The following is a 23775-nucleotide window of genomic DNA, read 5'->3' on the forward strand; positions in this document are numbered from 1 at the left end:
CTGTATAGCTCATCACATTTGAAAAAAGTACATTTGGATTTTGATAGATACCTACCATGCGGTCATTTGACCAACTGGGTTTTGTTTTATTGCAAATTTTATCAAGGTTTGTCAATAAATGATTAGTGCTGCAATTAATGGTCAATGTGATTTTTAGTAATTTGGGCCATGGGCAAGAGCTTGAGCTTTGAGCCAGACTGTGGGATTAAAATCCTGGCTCCATTAGCTGTGTGACTGGGCACATTCCCAATCATTATGTTCCTTTGTTACCTCCTCTTCACAATGGAGATACAATGATCGTGTTAATCTTATAGGGTTGTTGTGAGCTTCAGTGATAAAATATATGAAGCCCTTAGCACAGTAAGTGTTTGGTAAATATTATGGATATTGTTATTGTTATGTGATCCTAGCCTTCCTTTTTAGTTTCATTAGTTACATAAAATGTCTTATTCTTTTTACCTTTGGTGGTGGTTGTAAGCATTGTCCTAATAATTTTATATTTAATAAACCTGGCCACATTATAATAGGTATCTGTCATCACATGGAGACTTGTAATACAATTTTTAAAAATTAATGGACTCCCATTGGGTTTTTAATAAGAGTTTAGTCTACCTTTCTACATCCTGTACATTCCAGTGCCTGTTACTTGCTGTGTGGTCTGCATACCAGCAGCTGCGTGGACGTTCCCTGGGAGCTTGTTAGAATGCAGGATCTCAGGTTCCATTCCAGATGTCCCGAATCAGTCTTCGCTGTTACAAAATCCCAGGTGATTCATAAGCACAGTCCAGTTTGGGAGGCATCACTGTGCATTGCACAGTTCACTCAGCCTCTCCCCAGTCTTCCCCAGCTGCTTTCTCCTTATGATCCCTTGATAGTAGGAGAGAGGGAGGAGGGGAAGAAGGGTGGTGGGCATGCTAAGTGGAGGGAGAGGAAGTGAAAAAGGATCAAAGGGAATGTGGGTTCTGTGACATAGACTTTCTGATGTCATCTCTCCAGACCCTCACGCTTTCTTATTTGTGCTGCTGACCTTATTAACCTAGGCCAAAATCAAGAAAATTAGAGGTCTTAGCCTTTTGGACTGGTTTTTCTCATGTTGTAAAGGGTGTTGAAGTGGCTGTACAACTGGACGTAGTAATTTCACTTGCAGTAAAAATTCTATTTTTTTCCTCTTTGCTTTCAGTCTTGCTCAGTGCCATCGTAGGTACAGTTATATCACATCAATTTATCCAAAAATTTAAAAAACTATGCAATGTCTGGGTGGCTCAGCGGTTCAGCATCTACCTTTGGCTCAGGTCATGATGCCAGGGGTGCTGGGATGGAGGCCCACATCGGGCTTCCTGCATGGAGCCTGCTTCTCACTCTGCCTCTCTCTGTGGGCCTCTCATGAATAAATAAATAAAATCTTTAAAAATTTACATTTTTACACCATACAGAATTTGAAAGATAAATACAGACTTGTCCATAATTATTTCGTGAGTCATAAACATTGCTGACATGTTGATGTGGTTCCATCCAGTTCTTTTTCTTATACTTTCTTTACTTTGAGGAATCTTCTAAGAATACTTTTCAAACCATATCTTGAAAATCACCAGTGAATTAGTGCCATTGAGAGAAGTGTGTGGGGATTTTTGGAGACAAACAGTATATGCATTGTGCCATGTAAATCAATAGAGAAAGATTAAAGAACTCATAAACATGAAGTAGTCTTGACTTCAGAGATAATGATGCTTAGTTTATCAGGTCAAGAAGTTTGGTTTGAGGTTGCAGTTTTTTTATGATCCTTTTGGGATTGTAGCAACATATATGCATCTAACACATATATCTAAAATCCACTTGCAACTATTTATTTTGATATGAAAGTAATTAGAGTTTACAAGCTGGTTTTTCTCAGTTACATCGTAATCGGGTCAAATGGCTCCAGTTTCCTTGGGCTACCAATTCTGATGAATATGGACATGTAATTGTAGAAATAAAGATGACTACTTTATGCAAATGTTTTTGCAAAGTCATATTATAAGATTGTATGATATTTTAATGTCTTTTAAGGTATGCCTTGAATGTGGAGAAGATTATTGTTCAGGTTGCTTTGCTAAAATTCACCAGAAGGGGGCACTGAAGCTCCATAGAACAACTCTTTTGCAGGTATGACTTTTTAAAATGCTTTACTTGTAAGTGTATTTATAAAATGTTTCAACACAAAGACATTTTAAAACATGTTTAATTATCTAGAGTTTAGGATGATTTATATTAATTTCTAAAGTTCTATTATGTACAGTCTTTACATATATCTTAAAATTATTTTACTGAGTGCTAATCTGCTATTTAAACTGTGTTTTAATATAGTTCCTGAAACATTAGCTTGATTAGAGTTTTCAGATCGTGCACTTTATCGGTGAACTTGACATTTAAAAATTAGACAGTATTTTTATCTATTGTGGTTTCAAATGAACGCATGGTTTGTTTTAAGTATTATTTCTGTATAGTTTTGAAATAGGAATCTCCAATGTTTTCTTTTCATGTCTTTTTTTTTAATTAGTCTTTTATTTGTCCTCACCCATTATCATTTAAATAAGCTTATCTCTCAGGTTTCTACTTTTCCTCCTACATAGTAGAAGCTTTTAGTTTTCCTCATATAGTCATTGTTTTGTGAAATGCTTAAACTCAAACCCTGTCAGATGGTTTAAAAATTCTAATACTTAATAAATATGGCTAAATTTAGATATGACATATTATACCAAGTTACATTTAACAGTGCACTGATTTCTCAAAGATTTCATTCATTGTATAATAATTTATTCAACAAATATTTATCGAATACCTTTTAGAGAGCAGGGTCTGTGCTAGCCAGTACCTTACGCAGATGAGTAACACTAGGATTCTGCTCTTAAGGACCTGAGGGTAAAAGTGAGAACCAAGGATCTTGTGTAAAGGGTTAAAGATTCTAATATCTTGTAAGCAAAAGAAAGGAGACCAATCAGATCTGTATTTAGAAAGATTCAATTTGTACCTGTTACCTCAACATAAATATTGGTACGTCTCAAGGAGGCTGATGATCCAAGTCATAATAACCACAAAACATAAAATAGACCTTACTCCAATCAACATTTACCAAAGTCAGTTATTTTTGAGTGGCTGCTCAGTGTTTAGAATAGCCACTTAAGATTTCTTGATGTCTGTTTTTCTCCTCTCTCCCTATATCTTTTGCTCTCCTTCGTCTCTCTCTCTCTCTCTCTATCTCATATACATCACAAACACACACACACACACACACACACACACACACACAAATCAATCAATTTCAAAAGGCAAACTTTGCTGTGATATGGCTTATTGTTAATCCAGAGAAAGATATGGTACGGGTCAAATCATGCTTTCTAAAAGCAACACAACATAGCGTATGCTTTCTAAACTGAGCAATTTCTATTCCGTATTAATGTCATTAAACTCAGTGTCTTCTGCATCTTGAAAAGAAGAATGTCATCTTTGTAGATGGGCTTTTTACATAATCCTAAGGGTAGAATTGATGAGGAAGAGAGAATGAATACTAACTGATTATATACTTCGTATCATAGCATCACATTTTCTAGTTTTGATTGCAGGGGAGGAAAGGTGGTAAGCCAGAAATAGTAAAATGATATTTAAGTTCCTAGTGAATCTCAAGTTGTGGAAGACATATTCATCTCTAGAGGTTAACAGAAGTGAATTTTACGATAGGTGTATGAATCAAAGAGCATGACAAGTGACAGTGAATCCTTGAGAGATCTCCTTAAGCACAGGGGTTCCTTTATGTATGGATTTTAAAGTTAAATACCGATAGAGAACTGTGTATTTTCCATATTCATGTTATTCCACTGTGTTGCCCTCCAGTCTGTGAAGGCAAAAGTCACTACTTGATGCTATTTTGAGGACAGTCCTGGGAAATCCATTGCCTAGTGGGGAAATCAAATTAGGAGGCTAACTTTAGAAAAACGTATGGGGAGCTTGCCCCTATTGGGAGCTGAACATGGATTATTACTCCTTTTATATAACATCATTTCACTTATCCAGAGTGCTGCATAGTGAAGTACTTTGAAGATTTTTTTCCAGATAACTCAGGTAAATTTGACCATTTATTCATTGAACAAAAATTTTAATTAAAAAATTTTTTTTTTTAAGGAAACTTACAAAATGTATAACATACTCCCTCCCATCTTACTAAAGAATACAATGAATACAGTCCCACTGTATTTTGGTGGCTCCTTCTCATTATTCAGACCAGTAGCTGTTACAACAGTAAGATGCCTAGACTAACTGATGGTGGGGCTACACCTTCCTCCTAAGAAATTTGCTCTTCTGGTTTCATTTTTCTTCTTTTATTTTAAAGATTTTATTTATTTATTAGAGAGCGTGTGTGCACACAAGACAGCACATGAGCAGGATGAAGAGGGAGAGAGAATCTGGAACCAGTTCCCCACTGAGCCTGGGGTGGTGGTGGGGGGAATGGGGTCTTGATTCCACTACTGTGAGGTCATGACCTAAACCCAAACCAGAGTCAGACCCAGGCACCCCCATTTTTCTTTATCATGGTCTTACCCATTCTGTGCCATCACTTCTTGACTTTAATCAATTGTCCCATTAGCTATCTGCCATTTTCATCCTATTTCTAGTCTCTGTTTAGTGCTTTAATTTTTTTTTTTTTTGCAGTCATTTTTTTTCCTTGTTTCTATCATTCTTCCTGGTCTTTCCTATGACTAAATGTTCTTGATACTGTTGTTGTCTGGCCTGAGGACTGCTGGTCAGCAGGGAATGGTATCTCCCTCTGTTTAGCCCTCATTAACCAGTCATATAGTATTTTTAACTTTCCACTATCTTGGCAACTGTCAAAGCCATGAGATTTGTTGTTGTTGTTGTTGTTGTTGACTGCTGAATACTCCCTAAATTTGAGAAGGTAGAGCAGACATTTGATAACTGATTTTTAGGCATTACTATATAAAAAGCAAGCATTCTAGGCTAATGGCTGCTCAACTTTATATTCTTTAACCTATGCTGACATTTCTGGTTATTTTAAAGCACAGCCAAATTTGATTGCTGTAAACTGTTTCAGCCCCCATCCTACAGCCCAGTGAGTCTTTAGAAAGTTCACAGTCAACCGGGACCATTTTGTACTGCATATCTTGTTTTACTTAAGAGATAAATCCTTGAAAAAAATGAAGGCAAACTATTACCATTTCCATGTTGACTGACATTATAATTTCAAAGGGCCTTTCTTTTGATTTATGATTGATTTATACTTGGCAGTGATTCCAACAACCGTTTTTTTTTTTTTAATTTTTATCTCTGCAATCTCTGTTAAGTAGTTAATTACCTGCAAAATAAAGTGTAAATGCATGAGAGGAATTACTAAGGATGAAAATCCTATTTCTATATTTAGGATAATTTGCAACACTTTAAGGATTGAAACAAAAGATTTATTTTTTTTTTCCAGTGGGTAAGCCTCACATTGATGAAAGATAAGGTCTTAATCTATCAGGCATTTCTATTTCCTTTTAACAATATGCGATCAGACACAAGAGACAAGGTTAATCAGAGATAATAGAAGATGGGGGGGCGGGAAGCAAACAAAAGGTATTCCATCATGAAATATGACATGCACAAAGGGAGCTTGGATTAGGCAAATCGTTAATAGATTCTGGTATGTGTATTTTCTTAATTGGAATGGAGATTTTTCTTAACTGGCAAGGAGAGATCTTGGGAAGGGGAGTGGTTATTAATGAGAAAAGAGATAATTGAGGTAGAATTTCTATGTTTTCTAGTATAAAGCATTTATATGCAGCCTTCTTACTTTTTTTTAATTTCCAAAGAAAGGTATGTCTATATAGATATAAATAGGGATATATGTTTGCTTGAACATACTTATAGGAAAATAATCACCAGGCAGATTTTCAGTTATCATCAGAATACTATTCATGCTTGCTGACTTCATGGTAGTTTTTTCCTTTGATTTGACAATGACCAATATCAGCTCTTTGGCTCACATTATCATTATTCTGTTAATTTTCAGAGTAACGCAGTACTTTTAGGTCATAGCCAGTCATTTGGACAATCTCATTGTTACTTGGATGATCTTACTGGACCTGTTTTAAATGCTGTACGTACACGTATTATAGATGCCGTGGTATGCCACTGAGATCCTCCTCTTCAGGGCTGAGATGCTTCCCTAGCTGCCTGGAGTGTTACCTGCAGATAGATCATATTTGGGTCTCACCTGGGAAATCACTCTTGCCCAAAGAGAAGTGCCACTTCCAAGCTTTCACTCCATTCTTGGAGGTGGCCCATTTTCTGGTCTAATATCTGGTCTATGTGAGGGTACCAATTCCCATGAGACCCTTGCCTCAGTTGAGAACAACTGATGGGCCATCACAGCTTCTCCCTTGGAATTGGCAACTGCATCAAATTCAGCTTTCCTCTTTGCTCAAATTTGCCTCTTTTTTTCCAGTCACGCTTGTTCTTTTCAGAGCACTTTCCACTAGAAGTCAGGCAGGCAAATCTCAGAATTTGTTTCCTGGGAACCTGACCCATGACAATATCTAATTCAGGGTGGAATTATAGATAATTTTTGGCCTAATTTTAGAGTGCGCTGCAATTTTTAAAGGTTAGTGTTGAACATCTCTGTCTTCATTTTTTCAGATTTTGAACCAAGTGAGAAATAGATATTAGAGTGAAAACATAGAAATCAAAATATCAATTTTATTATTGCTACAATTAGAGCTACTGATTGCCATTATCAGCTTCCCAATTCTTCCTCGAATTGAACTTTTTTTTTTTTTTTTTTTTTTACCCTTACCCCAAATGGCAGATATTCCCCTTTGCCAGGGCAGGGCCTACCCAGTAAAACTTCTTAATGGATATCTAGATTGCAGTGTATCCTTCTCTGGACAGGAAGTGGTTGGAGAAAAAACCCAGAAAGGGGACAGAGGTGAGCACACTCACTTTATTCTCCAAAGTCTCGGCAATAAGATAAATATGTAAGGATGAGTAAATGTTCCGTTGAAGAAGATTTATTATAAAGTCTCATGATTTTAGAGTCTAAGTAATGTAAATATCTTATATAAATTTGCTATTTATCAATATTAGTTAATATTATACTTAAGAAAAAACAAAATACTTAAAAAATACGTATAAACAACTGAGTCATGCCATGTTTTTCTCTATTTCTTAAACATGAATAATGTAATTAACAAAATTCCTTATGCTGCATGTTTGCATTTATAGCCCTTCTCTATGATTATCACTTTGAACTTCCTCTATCAAAGGGTTTTTAAAAATTATATTCTTATCAACTATTCACTCTTTTATATCTTCTGATTAATTTCAAAAATCCTGTGAGGAAAGGAACTATTTCTATTTTGTTCATCAGTGTATTCTCAGTGCTTAACATTGTACCTGGCTCACAGAAATTGACTTTTTGAATGAATGGGGCACATGAATGAGTCCCTAATGATATGAACAGGCTCCTGAAATAATTTGAAACTATATTTTAAGTAGCAAAGCTTCATTATCCTCTGAATATCAAAAACCAAAGATTGGATAATTAAAGGAATTTATGGTATGTTAATGTGTTCTCTTGGTGAAGGGCTTGGAAAAGCCTTTTAAGTCCGAGAATTTGAACTTTAATTTTTCCGGGGAAAAAGATAAAGGTAGTAATGTCAACTATGTTCCTAGAAAACATACTTATGGTAAACATGACTCCTGATTGGCAAATTGCATCCGGATGGGAAAACTATACATACGTGGAGTAAGCCACAGGATCGTGAGCGTGGTGAGCTTTGTACCGTCAGTTCTGCTGGGAGGCTCTGGAAGCCATGTAGATGGGAACTGACTCTGGTGGAAAATTGAACTTCTAAGCAGGTGTGATCCTCATCTATTCTGGCTGTACTTGTGCATGAACTGCTGCAAGACTCCCATCCAAGAACAACTGATGGTCCTGTTAGCAAACTGCTATCCCGCTTCTCCTCCTTCTCAGTAGACCGACGCCAAAACTGGTTAGATGACAGGCCAAAAGTTTAGTTAACCCATGCAGGTTCCTTGGTGGGCATTGCAGTTTCAAAAACCAAAATGGTGGGATACCCGAAAGATGAATGAAGAACACTCGTGCAGGCATCATTGACAAGAATATTTTAAAAACAGCTTTCTTGAGATAAAACTTACATGCTATGAATTCACTGATGAGATTCAGTGGATTTTTGTATGTTCACAGACAATGTGTAAATCTCAGCACACTTAATTGTAGAACATCCCCATCACTTCAAAAAGAAACCCCATACCCTTTTGCTACTACTCCCATCTCCTAGTACCATCCTTCCCCCAACCTCCTGGCAACCATTAATCTACTTTCTGTCTCTGTAGATTAGCTTATATTTAATATAAATTGAGTCATATACTATGCAGTCTTTTATGACTGGCTTCTTTTACTCAGTAAATGTAAAAAGTTTTCAGGGTTCATCCATGTTGTAGCATGTATTAGTACTACATTTATTTTTAGGGCTGAATAACATTCCATTGTATATATTGATATACCACATTTTTTATTCATTGTTTGATGGACATTTGGTTGTTTGCACCTTTTGGCTATTATGAATAATGTTGTTTTGAGCATTTATGTATATGTTTTTATATGGACATATGTTTTTGTTTCTCTTAGCTATATCTCTAGTAGTGAAATTGCTAAGTCATATGGTAACTCTGTCATTAATTGTTTGAAGAACCGCCAGAGTGTTTTCCAAAGTGGCTGCTCCATTTGACACTCCGGTCAACAGATTTTGAAAGTTCTGATTTCTCTGTGTCCTAGCCAACACTTGTTTTTGCCTCACTTTTTTTTTTTTTTTAACATACAGTGTTATATTAGTTTCAGGTGTACAATTTAGCAGTTCCATACCCCACACTGGGCTCATCACGACAAGTGCACTCCTTAGTTCTCATCACTTATTTCACTCATCCCCCATCCCTCTTCCCTCTGATAGCTCTCAGATTGTTCTAAGAGTCCGTTTGTCTCTCTTTCTCTCTTTCATATTTTTTCCGTTTGCTTGTTTTTTTTACATTCCGCAAATGAGTGAAATCATATGGTATTTGTCTTTCTCTGACTGACTTACTTCACTTACCATTATACTTTCTAGCTCCATCCATATCACTGTAAAAGGCAAGATTTTGTTCTTTTTCTTTTCAAATTTTTATATAAGTTCCAATAAGATAATATACAGTATAATATTAGTTTAGGTGTAGAATGTAGTGATTCAACACTTAGATATAACACCCAGTGTGCATCACAAGTGCCCTCCTTAATCCCCATCAGCTATTCAACCCATCCTCCCACTCACCTCCCTTCTGGTAATGATCAGTTCTCTATAGTTAAGAATCTGTTTCTTGGCTTTCCTCCCTTTTCTTTCCCCTTATGTTTATTTCTTAAATGCCACATATGAGAGAAATCATATGGTATTTGTCTTTCTCTGACTGATTTATTTCACTTAGCATCATACTCTCAAGCTCCATCCATGTTGTTGCAAATGGCAAGATTCCATTCTCTTTATGGCTGAGTAATATTCCATTATATATATATATATATATCAATGTATCAATATCGACATATATCAATATCTATATAATATATATAGATATGTCAATAATATAATATTCCATTATATATATCAATATATCAATATCATCATTGATCTATCTATCTAATATATTTACCACCTCTTTATCCATCTATCAGTTGATGGACCCTTGGGCTCCTTCCATTCCTTGGCTATTATAAACAGCGCTGCTATAAACATAGGGGTGCACGTATCCCTTTGATACATGTATCAAGTCCTTGTATTCTGTGGATAAGTACCCAGCAGTACAATTGCTGGATCATAAGATAGTTCTATTTTTAAGTTTTGTTTTTTGGATAAATATTGACAAGAAGTTTTTTTGTTTGTTTGTTTTTTAAAAATTTACTTATCTATTTTAGAGAGAATGAGCATGTGCAGGGGAGGAGTGGCACAGGGAGAGAGTGTCTAAATGGGACTTAGTGCTTATCACAGAGCCCTATGTGGGTCTGATTGATCTGACAATCTCACGATTGTGACATGACATGATTGTCATGTGATCATGACAATCTCATGACTTTGAGATCACACCTGAGCCAAAATCAAGTCAGAGGCTAACCAACTGCTGCACCATGTAGGCACCCCTACAAAAAGTTTTGAGAAGATCTATATATGAGTCTTCATAGTTTTGATTAATTAGGAATCTTCATGTAGTGTGTATGTATGTGTGTGCATGTGTATATAAGTATGCATTTTTATTTACAAAATTTATTCTGGCTTATTTTACTTCTTAACTACTTTTGAATCATTTAAAAAAATTTGAAAACAGTAAAACATTTACCTGATCTTTTTTACTGACAGTTATTAGCCAACACCGGTAGACCAGGTCTGTGATGACTTGTTTGATGCTAGTGTTAAGAAAAACTAAAGAAAAGAAAAAGGTGGCATTTGAAAGGGGAATGGAGAAGGGAGAGTGGGGCTTCTATTACCATCAAGGAGGAGTTGGGAGAGCATGGGTGGCTTAGGGAGTATGTTACAAAATTAAGTGACAGTTGGAGCAACAGAGTGGGGAAGGTGAACGCAGTGCAAGGGTTTAAAGCAGACATGGTTCAAATCAATCTCAAAGGGAAGGGTGTTTCTGTAACATTTATGCTAAGGAAATCTTCAAGATAACAACTCATATATGCAAGCTCAGAAACTTGCAGGATTGTTGTGAGGATCAGATAAAAAGACAATAAATATAAAAGTATTCTGCTTATAGCAGGCCCTCCATATATTAGTTTTTATTAGGATAGAGTATTTGGAGAAATTCAACACAGTTACTACACCATCTAAATTTAGAACCTAGAAAACAAAGTACATGAATGATAATGAATCTAAAGAATTAATTAAAGGTTTACTTTTGTTTGTAGGGCTATTTTCAAAATTATTATAGTAATATAGATTTCAGGAGGCTCATGTGAAAAACCAGTGAAGTAAAATTTTGGAGAAATACAGACTTTCTCATTGTCCAAATGGAGAATAATGGAATCCCAATTTTGGAGGGGACCATAAAGATCATTATTCTAACCCAATTGTCTGAACCTTTAATCAATCCCATTGTTGTTGGATATTTGAGAAGTGTTTTTAATTTGCAGGTGCTAGTAATGTTCTTAAAGTGTTTTCATGGAATCTGACAAGTTCTATGGTATTTTAGGTTCATTGTTCTTTATAGGATAAAAATTGTTCAGTTGTTACATAATAGCATTACTATATATAAAAACAAAATATGACAAATTATTGATTGTTATTTGTTAGTGAGTTTTTCTGCTCTGCCTAAAAATCTGTTATTCAGAGCACTGTGTATAAAATCATTTCTTTCTCATGTAGCTCAAATATGAGTAATTACTGAAAAGCAGCTAACTCATCTGGATGCATTATACATGTAATATTAGTTGAAAACAATAGTAAGTACTTGCCAAGATAATTAATATAGTGCATAATTATATGGCATCAAAACTGCAAATAGAAAGATTGCAGGTGTGAATTTCCTGTGTTATTTTTTGTTGCTATTCTGGCTCTCTAAATAGAATTTTTTAATGTTGCTAATAAAACTTGAAAGTCACAATTGTTTAGACCAAGATCTTATTTTATTATCTTTCTGAATACCAAATGATTTAAAAATTTCTGACAACATGTTTTCTTTTATATATATTCTTTATTGCCTTATCTTAAAATATTTTTCCTGCATTAAATGTGTTTTATTTCATGATTTTCACATCACTTTGTGACACTATTAAATACCGAGTCCAGATTAGTTTTACTTAATATTTACTATCTACCGAATAGTAAACCACATTCATTTTTTATTTATTTTTTTGAAATTGAGATAAAATGGTATATAACATCAAACTAGTTTCAGGTGTACAAAATAATTCCATTTTTGTATACACTACAAAGTGATCACCACAATAAGTTATCATCTGTCACCATGCATTTAACCACTTTCATCCATTTTACCCAACCCAACCCCCTTCCCTCTGTTAACCACCAATCTGTTCTTTGTATTTATGAGTTTTATTTTGCTTGTCCTTTGTTTTGTTTTTTAGTTTCTAGATGTAAGTGAAATCATACAGTATTTGTCCATGTAAAGCATAACCCCTCAAGGCCCATCCATATTTTCACAAATGGCAAGATTTTCTTCTTCTTTATGACTGACTGTATTCCACTGTGTCTATAATATTATATATACGTACATACACATGAACATCTATGTGTGTATACACCGCATCATCTTTATCCATTCATCTATCAGTAGACACTTATGTTTCCATACCTTGGCTATTGTTTTTAATGCTGCAGTGAATATAGGGGTGCATATATCTTTACAAATTACTGTTTTCATTTTCTTTGGATAAATACCAAGAAGCGGAATAGCCAGAAGTTACGGTAGTTCTCTTTGTAATTTTTAAAAGGAACTAAATACTGTTTTGCATAGTGGCTGTACCAATTTACATTTCCACTAACAGTGTGTGAGGGTTCCCTTTCTTTTACACCCTCACCAACACTTGTTTCTGGTCTTTCTGATAACAGCCATTGTAGCAGATGTGAGAGGATATGTCATTGTGGTTTTGATTTGCATTTTTCCTGATAATTAGTGATGTTGAATATCTTTTCATGTGCTCTTTTAGCTATCTGCAGGTCTTTGGAAAAATGGCTGCTTAGGTCATCTGCCCATGTTTTAATCAGATTCTTTGTTTTTGTTTGTATTTTTTTTTTTTTTTTTTTGCTATTAAGTTGTTTGAAATTCTTTATATATTTATCCCTTGTTGGATATTAATGTGTCTTATTGGATATATTATTTGCAAATACTTTCTCCCATTGAGAAGATTGCCTTTCCATTTTGCTGATAGCTTCCTTTGCTGTGCAGTAGCATTTTAGTATGATGTTGTCCCACTTATCTCTTGTTGCTTTTGGGATCATAATCAAAAATTTAAAACCAAGACTATGTCAAAGATTTTACTGTCTATATTTTTTTTCTAGGAGTTTTACGGCTTTAGGTATTACATTCGAGTTTTTAATATATTTTAAGTTAATTTTTGTGTATGGTGTAAGATAATGGTCTAGTTTCATACTTTTCCATATGACTGTCCAGTTTTTCCAACACCATTTATTAAAGAGATTGTCCTTACCCCTTGTATACTCTTGACTCTGTGTTGTAAATTATTGACCATATATGCGTGGGTTTATTTCTGGGCTCTCTCTTCTGTTTTTTTGATCTACCGGTCTGTTTTAATGCCAATACCATGCCATTTTGGTATTTTAGCTTTGTAGCATAGTTTGAAGTTATAAAGCATGATATATCCAACTTTGTTCTTTTTAAGATTGCTTTGATAAATGTCAAGTTTTTGATATACAGGGTCTTTTGTTGTTCTACATGAATTTTAGAATTATTTGTTCTAATTCCGTAAAAACTTTCATTGATATTTTGATGAGGATGACATTGAATCTATAGATTTCTTTGGGTCATGGACATTTTGACAATATTAATTATTTTAATTCATGAGCACAGAGTATTTCCATGTATTTGTGTCCTCTTCAATTTCTTTCATCAGTGTTTTCTAGGTTTCAGTGTACAGTTCTTTCACTTCCTTGACTAAATTTATTCCTAAGTTTTCTATTCATTTTCATGCAATTCTAAAAAGGATTCCTTTCTTAATTTCTCTGTCAGTTTGTTATTAGTGTATAGAAACACAATGGATTTATGTATATTGATTTTGTATCTTACTTTATGTATATTGATTTTTTATCTTACTACTTTACTAAATTCATTAGTTCTGACTAATTCATTAGTTTTTTTGGTGGAATCTTCAGGATTTTCTATATATAGTGTTAAGTCATCTGCATCTAGTGACCATTTTACTTCTTCCTTTCCAATTTGGTCGCCTTCAGCTTCTTTTTCTTGCCTAATGCTGTGGCTAGGATTTCCAGTGGTATGTGCATTCAAAGTGGTAAGAATGGGCATATTTGTCTTTTTCCCAATCTTAGAAGAAAAGCTTTCGGATTTTCACCATTGACTATGATGTTAGTTGTGGGTTTGTCATAGACGACCTTTATTGTGTTGAAATACTTTCTTTCTATACTCACTTTGTTGATAGTTTTTATTATACACGGATGTTGAATTTTGTCAAGTACTTTTTTTTGGCATCTGTTAAGATGATCATGATTTTAATCCTTCATTTTGTTAATGCAGTGAATCATGTTGATTGATTTGCAGATGTTGAGCCATTCTTGCATCCCTGGAATAAATCCCACTTGACCATGTTATATGATCCTTTTAATGTGTTGTTGAATTTGGTTTGCAATATTTTGTTGAGAAATGCTGGATTTATGTTAGCCAAGGATATTAGACTGTAATTTTCTTTTTTTTTTGTAGTGTCCTTGTGTAATTTTGGTATCAGGGCAATACCTCATAAAATGAGTCTGAGGGTATTCCCTCCTTTTCAATAATTTAGAAGAATGAGAAGGATAGGTATTAATTTTTTTTGAATGTTTGGTAGAGTTTATCTATGAAGCCTTCTGGTCATAGACTTTGTTGGGAGTTTTTAAATTACAGATTCAATCTTCTTATTCTAGTAATCTATTTAGATCTTCTATGTTTTCATGATTAATCTTGGAAGACTATGTTTCTAGAAATTTATCCATTTCTTCTAGGTTGTCCAATTTGCTAGTGTAAATTGTTCATAGTATTCTCTTATGATCCTTTGTATATCTGTTGGATAAGTTGTATCTTCTGTTTCATTTTTTATTTCACTTATTTAAGAGTCCTTTTTTTTCTTGGTGATTCTAGCTAAAGGTTTACTAATTTGTTTATCTTTTCAAAGAACCAGCTTTTAGTTTCATTGATCTTTTCAATTGTTTTTTTTTTCTCTATTCATTTATTTCTGTTTGATCGTTATTATTTTCTTCACTCTACTAACTTTGGGCTTCTTTTATATACTTTCTAGTTCCTTTGGGTGTAAAAGTTAGATTATTTATTTGATATCTTTTGTTTTTTCTTGAGGTACCCCTGCATCACTATGAACTTCCCTCTTAGAACTTCTTTTGCTGCATCTCATAGATTTTTGGAATATTTATTTCAATTTGTACTTGTCTCAAGGTATTTTTTGAGTTTCTCTTTGATTTTTATTATTGTCCCATCAGTTCAATAGCATGCTTTTTAATATCCATATATTTGTGATTTTTTCAGTTATTTTTCTTATGACTGATTTCTAGTTTTATACTTCTTGGTTGGAAAAAAAATGCTTGTAATGATTTTAGTCTTCTTAAATTTATTGAGACTTCTTTTGTGCCCCAACGTGATCTATCCTGGAGAATATTCCATGTGCACTTAAGAAGAATGTTTATTATGTTGCTGTGGGATGTAGTGTTATGTGTATACCTATTAAGTATATCTAGTCTAATGTTCTAATGTTTCATTTAAGGCCAATGTTTCCTTATTGATTTTCTATCTGGATGACCTATCCACTGGTGTAAGTGGGGCATTAAAATTCCCTATTATTTTATCACTGTCAATTTCTTCCTTTAGGTCTGCTAATATTGCATTTATAAATATTTAAAATTTTATCTTCCTTGTTGGATTTTCCTCTTCATTATTATGTAATGCCTTTCTTTGTATTTTATTACAGTTTTTGTTTTAAAGTCTATTTTGTCTGATATAAGTATACACCAGCTTTTTTTTTTTTCATTTCCATTTGTATGGAATATCTTTTCTATCCCTTCACTTTCAGTCTGTATATGTTGTTCGTTCTGAAGGGAGTCTCTTGTAGACAACATACCTTTTTTTTTTTTTTTAAGATTTTATTTATTTATTCATGAGAGAAACAGAGACAGAGACAGAGACACAGGCAGAGGGAGAGATAGTCTCCATGCAGGGAGCCGGATGTGGGACTGGATCCTAGGACTCCAGGATCAGGCCCTGAGCTCAAGGCAGATGCTTAACTGCTGAGTCACCCAGGCATCCCAGCAGCATATATTTTTTTAATCCATTCAATCATTCTTTGTCTTTTGATTGGAGAATTTAGTTCATTTGCATTAGAGTGATTATTGATAAGTATGTGGTTACTGACATTTGGCTGTTCTTTGGCTGCTTTCTAGTTTTTCTCTGTTCCTTTCTTCTTTACTTACTCTCTTCCTTTGTGTTTTGATGACTTTCTTTAGTGTTATGTTTAGATTCCTTTCTCATTATCTTTTGTATGTCTACTGTAGGTTTTTGCTTTGTGCTTACCATGAAGTTCACATGTAACAGTCTCTATGTGTATGCATGTGTGTATATATCTATATGAATATGCACACATATATATGGCAGTCTGTTTTAAGTTGATAGCAACTTAAGTTTGAATACATTCTAAAACTAAATTTTTACTCTCCTCCCAGTATATTTTGTTTTTGATGCTATAATTTACAACTTTTTATTTTCTATATCTCTTAACTAATTGTTGTAGTTAATTTTACTACTTTTACCTTTTAACCTTTATGCTAGCTTTATAAGTGGCAAATCTACTAAATTTATTGTATATTTTCTTCAGTGAGATTTTTACTTTCATATGTTTTCTTGTTACTCTTTAGTGTGTTTTATTTTCAGCCTAAAGAAGTCTCATTAGCAATTCTTGTAAGGCCAGTTTACTATGATGGATTTTGGCTTTTGCTTGTTTGAAAAATTTTTCCTCTTCAATTCTGAGTGTGAGCCTTTCCAGTTAGAGTATTCTTGGATGGAACTTTTTTTTCCTTCCAGTACTTGGAATATATCATGGCATTATCTTCTGGCCTGTAATAATTTCTGCTAAAAAATTAGTTGATAGTATTTTGGGGGGTCTCTTATACATAGAAAGTTGTTTTTCTTTTGCTGCTTTTAAGATTCTCTCTGTAACTTTTGACATTTTAATTATAGTATGTCTGGTACAGAATGTTTTGGATTTATCTTTTTTGGAACTCTGTGCTTCCTGGATCTATAGATGTTTCCTTCTCAGGTTAGGGAAGCTTTGAGATATTCTCTCTTCAAATAAGTTTTTTGCCAAAAAAAAAAAAAAAAGTTTTTTGCATTTTTTTTTCTTTCTCTTGTCCTTCAGAAGAAAGAGAATGTTATTATTCTGCTTGATGTTGTTGTATATGTCCCTTAAGCTATCTTTAATTTGTTTTCGTCATCGTCATTGCTTCTCTGTTTGGGTGATTTCCACTGCTCTGTCTTTCAGATTTCTGATCCATTCTTCTTCTTTATCTAGTCTGCTCTTGAACCCCTCAGTTGTATTTTTCAGTTCAGTTATTGTATTCTTCAGTTCTTAAGTTCTGTTTGGTACTTTATGTTTATTTGTTTGTTGAAGTTTCCACTGTATTCATCCATTCTTCTTCTGAATTTGATGAGCATCTTTCTATTACTCTGAACTCTTTATCAGGTAAATTACTTGTTTATATTCTGTTGGGTGTTTTACTGTGGCTTTATTTTGTTCTTTTTGTTTGGAACATATTCCTCTGTTTCCTCGACTTGCTTTTTTCTCCATGTTTGGTTCTGTGTTTTAGATGAAATAGCTACCTCTCCCACTTACCTCTCTTAAGTGACCTTGTGAAGACAAGAAACCTTACTGTTCAATTTTGCTTTCATTCTTGGTTTTTTTGAACCATCATGATTGTTTAAGCAATCTGATTTATTCCTGATCAATCGTAGTTGTTGAGGTTGTTTCCAGCCTTCCCAGTCCAAAGGGAGGGTTCTCAGCCAGCACCTAGTTTCAGGCCTATGTGAACCCATGCCCTCAAGCAGCAGCTTTTAGATATGCAAATATATGTACAGGCCTTTGGAACCACATTTGCAATCCCTGCTGGCCTCTAGACCAGGCAATTTAGACCTGTCTCCATGGCATTTGTAAAAGTCAAGGATCCAGATGAGCGTATAAACTCCTTTTTGGGAGATATTAGTGAGCTGTAGCAAGGTCAAGGGAGAGCACAAAGCTAGCATCCCCCAGGCTACATTCCCTGAGAGCTCCTCCATAGCTTCTATATGTGTGGTAAACTGAAGACTCCCTTCAGGCTAAAGCTCCAGGACAAGTAAATAGGCTTTTTTTTTTTTTTTTTCCCCACAAAAAGACCATGTTTCAGTCTGTTTTCTGTGCCATGCCGTAGGGTTGACAGCCTGCCAAGACCCTCTTTGATTGTTTTGGTCCTATGAGGCCCTGTGGCACAGAGCCAGGTCACCAGGGCCAGGTGTTCAAGGGGCATCCCCTGTGTCGACTGTGCATACCTACTGGCCTCAGCGGGGCCATAGGAGAATCTAGCACCAGGGTAAGCTCACTGACCAATGGGGGCTATAGGGAGCATGGGATTAGGACAAACCCACCAGCTATAGGTGGGAAAGCTTGTGGGTGGGCTCAGTATACTAAGACCACAGGAGTGTAAGGGAGTAGGGAAAGCTTGCCAGCTTCATCAAGGCAGAGTGCAGGAGAGGAAAGCCTGCTGATGTCAGCAGGGCCATGAGTGAGGGGGTAGAGCAAGCCTGCCAGTGCTAATAAGGTAGAAGGAGCACAAAAATAATGCCTGCCATTACTTCCTTCTCCACAGAAAGTCCTACCAGATTCCTGTATTTTTAAGAGATACCTGAAGATTAGTTGATGAATGTTTTTCACAAATGGCCTAGGTGCTTTTCAAACTGTTGCTTTTATGCTAGTCTTAGGGTGAGTCTGCATACAAGCCCTTTAAGAATGAACTTTATATTCCCATAATCTTTTGGATCTCAGGGATGCAAGTGTCATTGGTTTTTGGAGCCAGACATTCTGGGGGTACATCTCTCTGGTGTAAGTCCCAAGGGCTGAGATGCCTGATGTGGTTATGAGCCCCTCAATCCTTAGGGAAAAACCCCATAGTTGTGAGATCCCTCCTGGTTGTTGGTCTATGTGCCAAGGATGAGGATTTTGGCAACACTACATCTCTGTTTCTCCTACCTTTCTCAGTGTGGCCCTTTTTGCCTTTGTTCAGCTAGTTTTTACATCTTTTTTAGGGGGAATTGATCTATATGTAGCTGTAGATTTGGTGTGTCCATGGAGGTGAGGTGAGGTCAGGATCTTCCTGCACAGCTGTCTTGAACTGCTTTTTCAGTAAACTGCATTTACAATCAGGAGCATGTGTCCAGGTCCTGATTTATTTTTATTATCTCTTTATGTGTCAAGGGGGAATACCAATACATAAATCTTTGATTAATAAAATCTGTGGTTTTCATTAAACTTTTAGAGGAAAGGTAAATCCAAAGGTCCTTTAAGTTCTACTTAAAGTTATACTTAAATGATGCTAGAATAAGCAATAAATTTCAGCCACATGAATTTCACACTTACAGAATTTGATTTTTATCTAGCTTGCAATAAGCAGTTTTTTATACCATTGATATTTTTGTACCACTCATGCAAATACCATATCTGTTTTTAGAACTATGATGAGCAGAACTGTATTTAAAACATGATTCTGTTGTGAGTTCCCCCGTTGCAACATTCTTTCACCCTGTAAATATTTAGTTTTCTACTGTTTCTTTATGTTTTTATATGGGAACTTTTACTCAAATTGTTTTTATTTTCCAGTTTATACTATATGGAAATTCCCATCTTTGCTTCTCTGCCTTTCTAGCTGACCTAAAGTTAACTTTTTTTTTCTCTTTCTTTTGTTTCCTAACACTAGATGAAACCTTTGATCAAATCATTTATGGATATTTCCTTCTTCAACTTTCATAGAGAATGCAGAGTTGACTCTATGGTAAAGCCTATTTTTAGGGAACAGATTTGAACTAAGACAATCTGTAAAGATGCATTCATCAGACAAGTAAAATAACAATTCTCTATAGAAATAGAAGATATATATATATGTCATATATATATGTGTACATATGTATATTTTAAGATTTATTTATTTTAGAGAGTTTGAGAGTGAAGGGGGTGGAGGTGGGAAGAGACAGAGGGAGAGAGAGAGAGTACCAAGCAGATGTGTTGAGCACAGAACCCAATGCTGGGCTTTATCTCAGGAAACTGAGGTCACGACCTGAGCCAAAACTTGAGTTGGATGTTTGTACCACCCAGGTGCCTCAAGAATAGAAGATATATTTTGATAATGTGGGAGAATTAAGAGAGAAAGCTTATTTTTTTTCATTTTTGTTTAACCAATTAGGATGTTTAAACTTAACGTGTTTTCCTTTTTTTTAATTTATTTATTCAGAGAGGGAGAGAGACTGGGAGGCAGAGACACAGGCAGAGGGAGAAGCGGGCTCCATGCAGGGAGCCTGACGCGGGACTCGATCCTGGGTCTCCAGGATCAGACCCCGGGCTGCAGGCGGCACTAAACCGCTGTGCCATCGGGGGTGCCCTTAACATGTTTTTATAAGTACATTTTTACTTTGCAAAAAATGTTTTTACTAAGTATAAATTTAATGGGCTTATTGCATCGTGTTTTTTCTTTTTTTTTTTTAAAGACTTATTTTTTATATATAGAGAGTGCTGAGTGGTGGGAAGGAATGAGGGGGTGTGAGAGAGAGAATCATTGAGCAGACTCTTTGCTGAGCAGGGAGCCAGATCCTGGGCTCTATCCTGGGATCCTGGGATCATGACCTGAGCTGAAATTAAGAGTCGACTATTTAACTTACTGAGCCACCCAGGTGCCCCCATGGGTTTATTGCATCTTATCACAGATCATGATAATTTGAGGAGTTTATCTGCTTGTTGTAGTTACTAGTCCTTCTTTTCTATGTATCTCCCAACTCAGAGAGATTTTGGTTTTATTTATTTATTCATGAGACACACACACACACACACACACACACACACACACACAGAGGCAGAAACATAGGCAGAAGGAGAAGCAGGCTCCCTGTAAGGAGCCCAAAGCGAGACTTGATCCTGGATCCCAGGATCATGCCCTGAGCTGAAGGCAGATGCTCAACTGCTGAGCTATCCAGGCATCCCCCAATTTAGAGAGATTTAAACTGATTTGTTATTGTTGACTTTAGTTAGCGAGGTCCTTATACTACCATCATGAATGTATTTAATGCAATGTATAAAGAGAAATATATAGACAAAATAATCTGGAGAAGCTTCTTTGGATAAATAAATCTTAAATGTTTTTCTGATTTTTTAAAGAGAAAGTTTATTTTACTATAAATTATAGTTGTTCATTGTCCGTGTGTTTCTACCAGAACATGATATGTGATTTCTGAGAAACTTTCCATTCTGGAAAATCATCCACCTAACTCAGGGAACAATAGTGAGGGGAAGGCCTCTCAAATCCTATTGCACTTTTTAACGAGCTCTAACAAAAATAGTTAATAATTCTATAGTACCTTTCACACACACATCTTGAAGACTTGCACTTCCTTCTCTGTGACGTAGATCCTGGTAACAATTCATTTCTAACAGACATCATTTTCAACAAAATGAAAAATCTAAATTAAACTATTGCCCCCTTTATCAACCCATTGTTTTAAATCAGCTTTTTTATCTGCACTCGCATTGGTTTCCAGATAGCTTCACATAATGGAATGCATGGTAGTTAAAGCCATTAAAATAGTTCTGTCCAAAGAGGAGGCTTTATTAGAGATTTTCATCTTTTTACCTAAGATCTTCCTGTATTGCTAAGGTTTTGGCTTTGCTTGTGAGACAGCTTGCCCATGATTGTCTCAAAACAGTAATGTGCTGGAAAAGAAAAACTTAAGAATCAATAAAACTCCACAGTTCTACTGACATCATTCCCTTATTTACCATTTGCATATGAGGTAATTCACATCAAAGAAACCAGAACAAGCTGTACGTGGGAAAATATTCCCAATATGGGAGGAAAGTGTTTTCTCAAAAGCCAAGCCAAAAAAAAAATTATGTAACATATAACATATATACTTTTTAAATTCCCCTTAGTGCGTAATTTGGTCTTTCTGAAATAATTTTATAGTTAAAAGCTATCCAAGTTCCACCCATATTCAGCAGTCACTGCAACCAACGAATTTCATAATGGATCTTAAGTTCTGCAGCATATAAGTTTTTCTCAGTGTTTATATGTGTGTATCTCTGTATTTGTGTGTATTTGCCTACCAAATGCAGATGAAATAACAGGTTTTAATAAAAGCCTGTGGTTGCCATAAATCTGTTCTAAAATTTTGCACCCAGAAAATCAATGGACTTTAACACCATGAAAGAGACATCCCAGCATTCCCCAACCCCCACCCCCACCCCACCCGCCCAAATTTAGGAAGTAACATAGATCTAAATTAAGTGTGAATTTCTTTGAGCTGAAACTTCTGGATCACATAAAGGGGCATGGCTATGTCAACATGATTATTAATATTTATTGCTGGACAGCTAGAGTTTGGGATAATGATGGTACTTAAGAGTTTTGAAGCACTGACAGCACCATAAAGTATATCGTTTTTCTAACTAAACTAAAACTTTTACTCTTGGACCTAAACTTCTACAAGGTGCCATCTACTTCAAAATGCTATAAAATATCAACCCTCTTTACTTTTGATTAATGATACATTGTCAGAGTGATGAATTCTTCTAGAGTGTAATTTGAAAGATAATATCATTCTAGGGAGAAAAAAGTTCAGGTGAGAATTTAGAACAGTTACCAGATGAAATCCTACCATCACGCAGTATAGTGAAGGATGGGGGGAATCTGGAAATGCTGGCAGTAAATCACATTCTTTGGCTTTAGTTTAAGCTTCTATCCTACAGTGAGATATATGATTTACTATCTGCCCTGAAGGCTGTTTTGGTTTGATTTTTAAACATTTTTAGCATGTAGAAAAGTTGTACAGGTAATTTTATTCATTTTCAGTCCCCTCCCTTTTCTGTTGATACCTAATAGTACTGTTACATATATGTTAAATATGTTTTCATATTTGGAAGATGGAAATATAATTATCTTCGAATTTTAAAATTTGATAACATCTTATTGATAGGGCACAGGGTTCGATACTTAGTATGCATAGTTTTCTATGTTAAATGTTTTGTAACAATAACATTCTTATTCATGGGTTACTTATTAAGATGATAGTTGGCAAACTATTAAGTGAAAATGTGTTTTGTGTTACAAATCTAGATATGTCCATCGAAGCAGAGACAGAACACGGCAGGGGTATATACCAAACTATTAAAGTGGTTACCCCTGTGAATTACAGGAATGTCTGTTTCTTACTTTCTTACAGGAAGGAATGTCTGTTTCTTAATTTTTTTTTAATATGGTGGCATTATGATTTATTTTTACCGGGTTTCTGTAATTTTTAACAATGTTGCTAATTGAGGGCTAGGTCTATGTTAGCTATTTCTCAGTGAGGATTCTCTTGAGTATTTGGGGCAGGCCCTTTTCTTCTTGAGCTACACCATTCTTCAGATTTCAGAAGACTCATTAAACCTCACCCACTAAATACCAGTAATGCTCTCCAATGAGTGTGAAAACCAAAAAAAACCACTTCCCCACACTTTCCAATTTCCTTGCCCCAGTTAAGAAGCACTGATCCTTACATTAGTTAAGTCTTTTTGCATTAGTTTGGAAATAAAAAGAATAGTTTCCTGCTGCTGAAGGCCTCATAGATGTCTCTCATTGCATGGGAGTAGGGGTGATGCTGCTGAGTCATATTCAGAACCAGGACTGGAAATTGGAAAGCTGTTGAGAGCCAAGACAGACTTCTTCCACTTACAAACTTTATTTCTTTCCA

At 35.2% G+C, this 23775-nt stretch overlaps 1 protein-coding gene across 2 annotated transcripts in view; it reads left to right on the plus strand.

Annotated features, from left to right (window-relative positions):
• The window catches only part of ZBBX (zinc finger B-box domain containing), a 107237-nt gene that overhangs the window by 19679 nt on the left and 63783 nt on the right, over window positions 1-23775 (plus strand). For both annotated transcript variants that reach the window (XM_041731940.1, XM_041731941.1), the window contains exon 6: window positions 2047-2142. In XM_041731940.1, the coding sequence (XP_041587874.1) occupies window positions 2047-2142 (96 nt within the window). The remainder of the gene's footprint in view (window positions 1-2046; window positions 2143-23775) is intronic.

Source organism: Vulpes lagopus, chromosome 17 (genome assembly GCF_018345385.1).
Source record: "Vulpes lagopus strain Blue_001 chromosome 17, ASM1834538v1, whole genome shotgun sequence".
NCBI lineage: Eukaryota > Metazoa > Chordata > Mammalia > Carnivora > Canidae > Vulpes > Vulpes lagopus.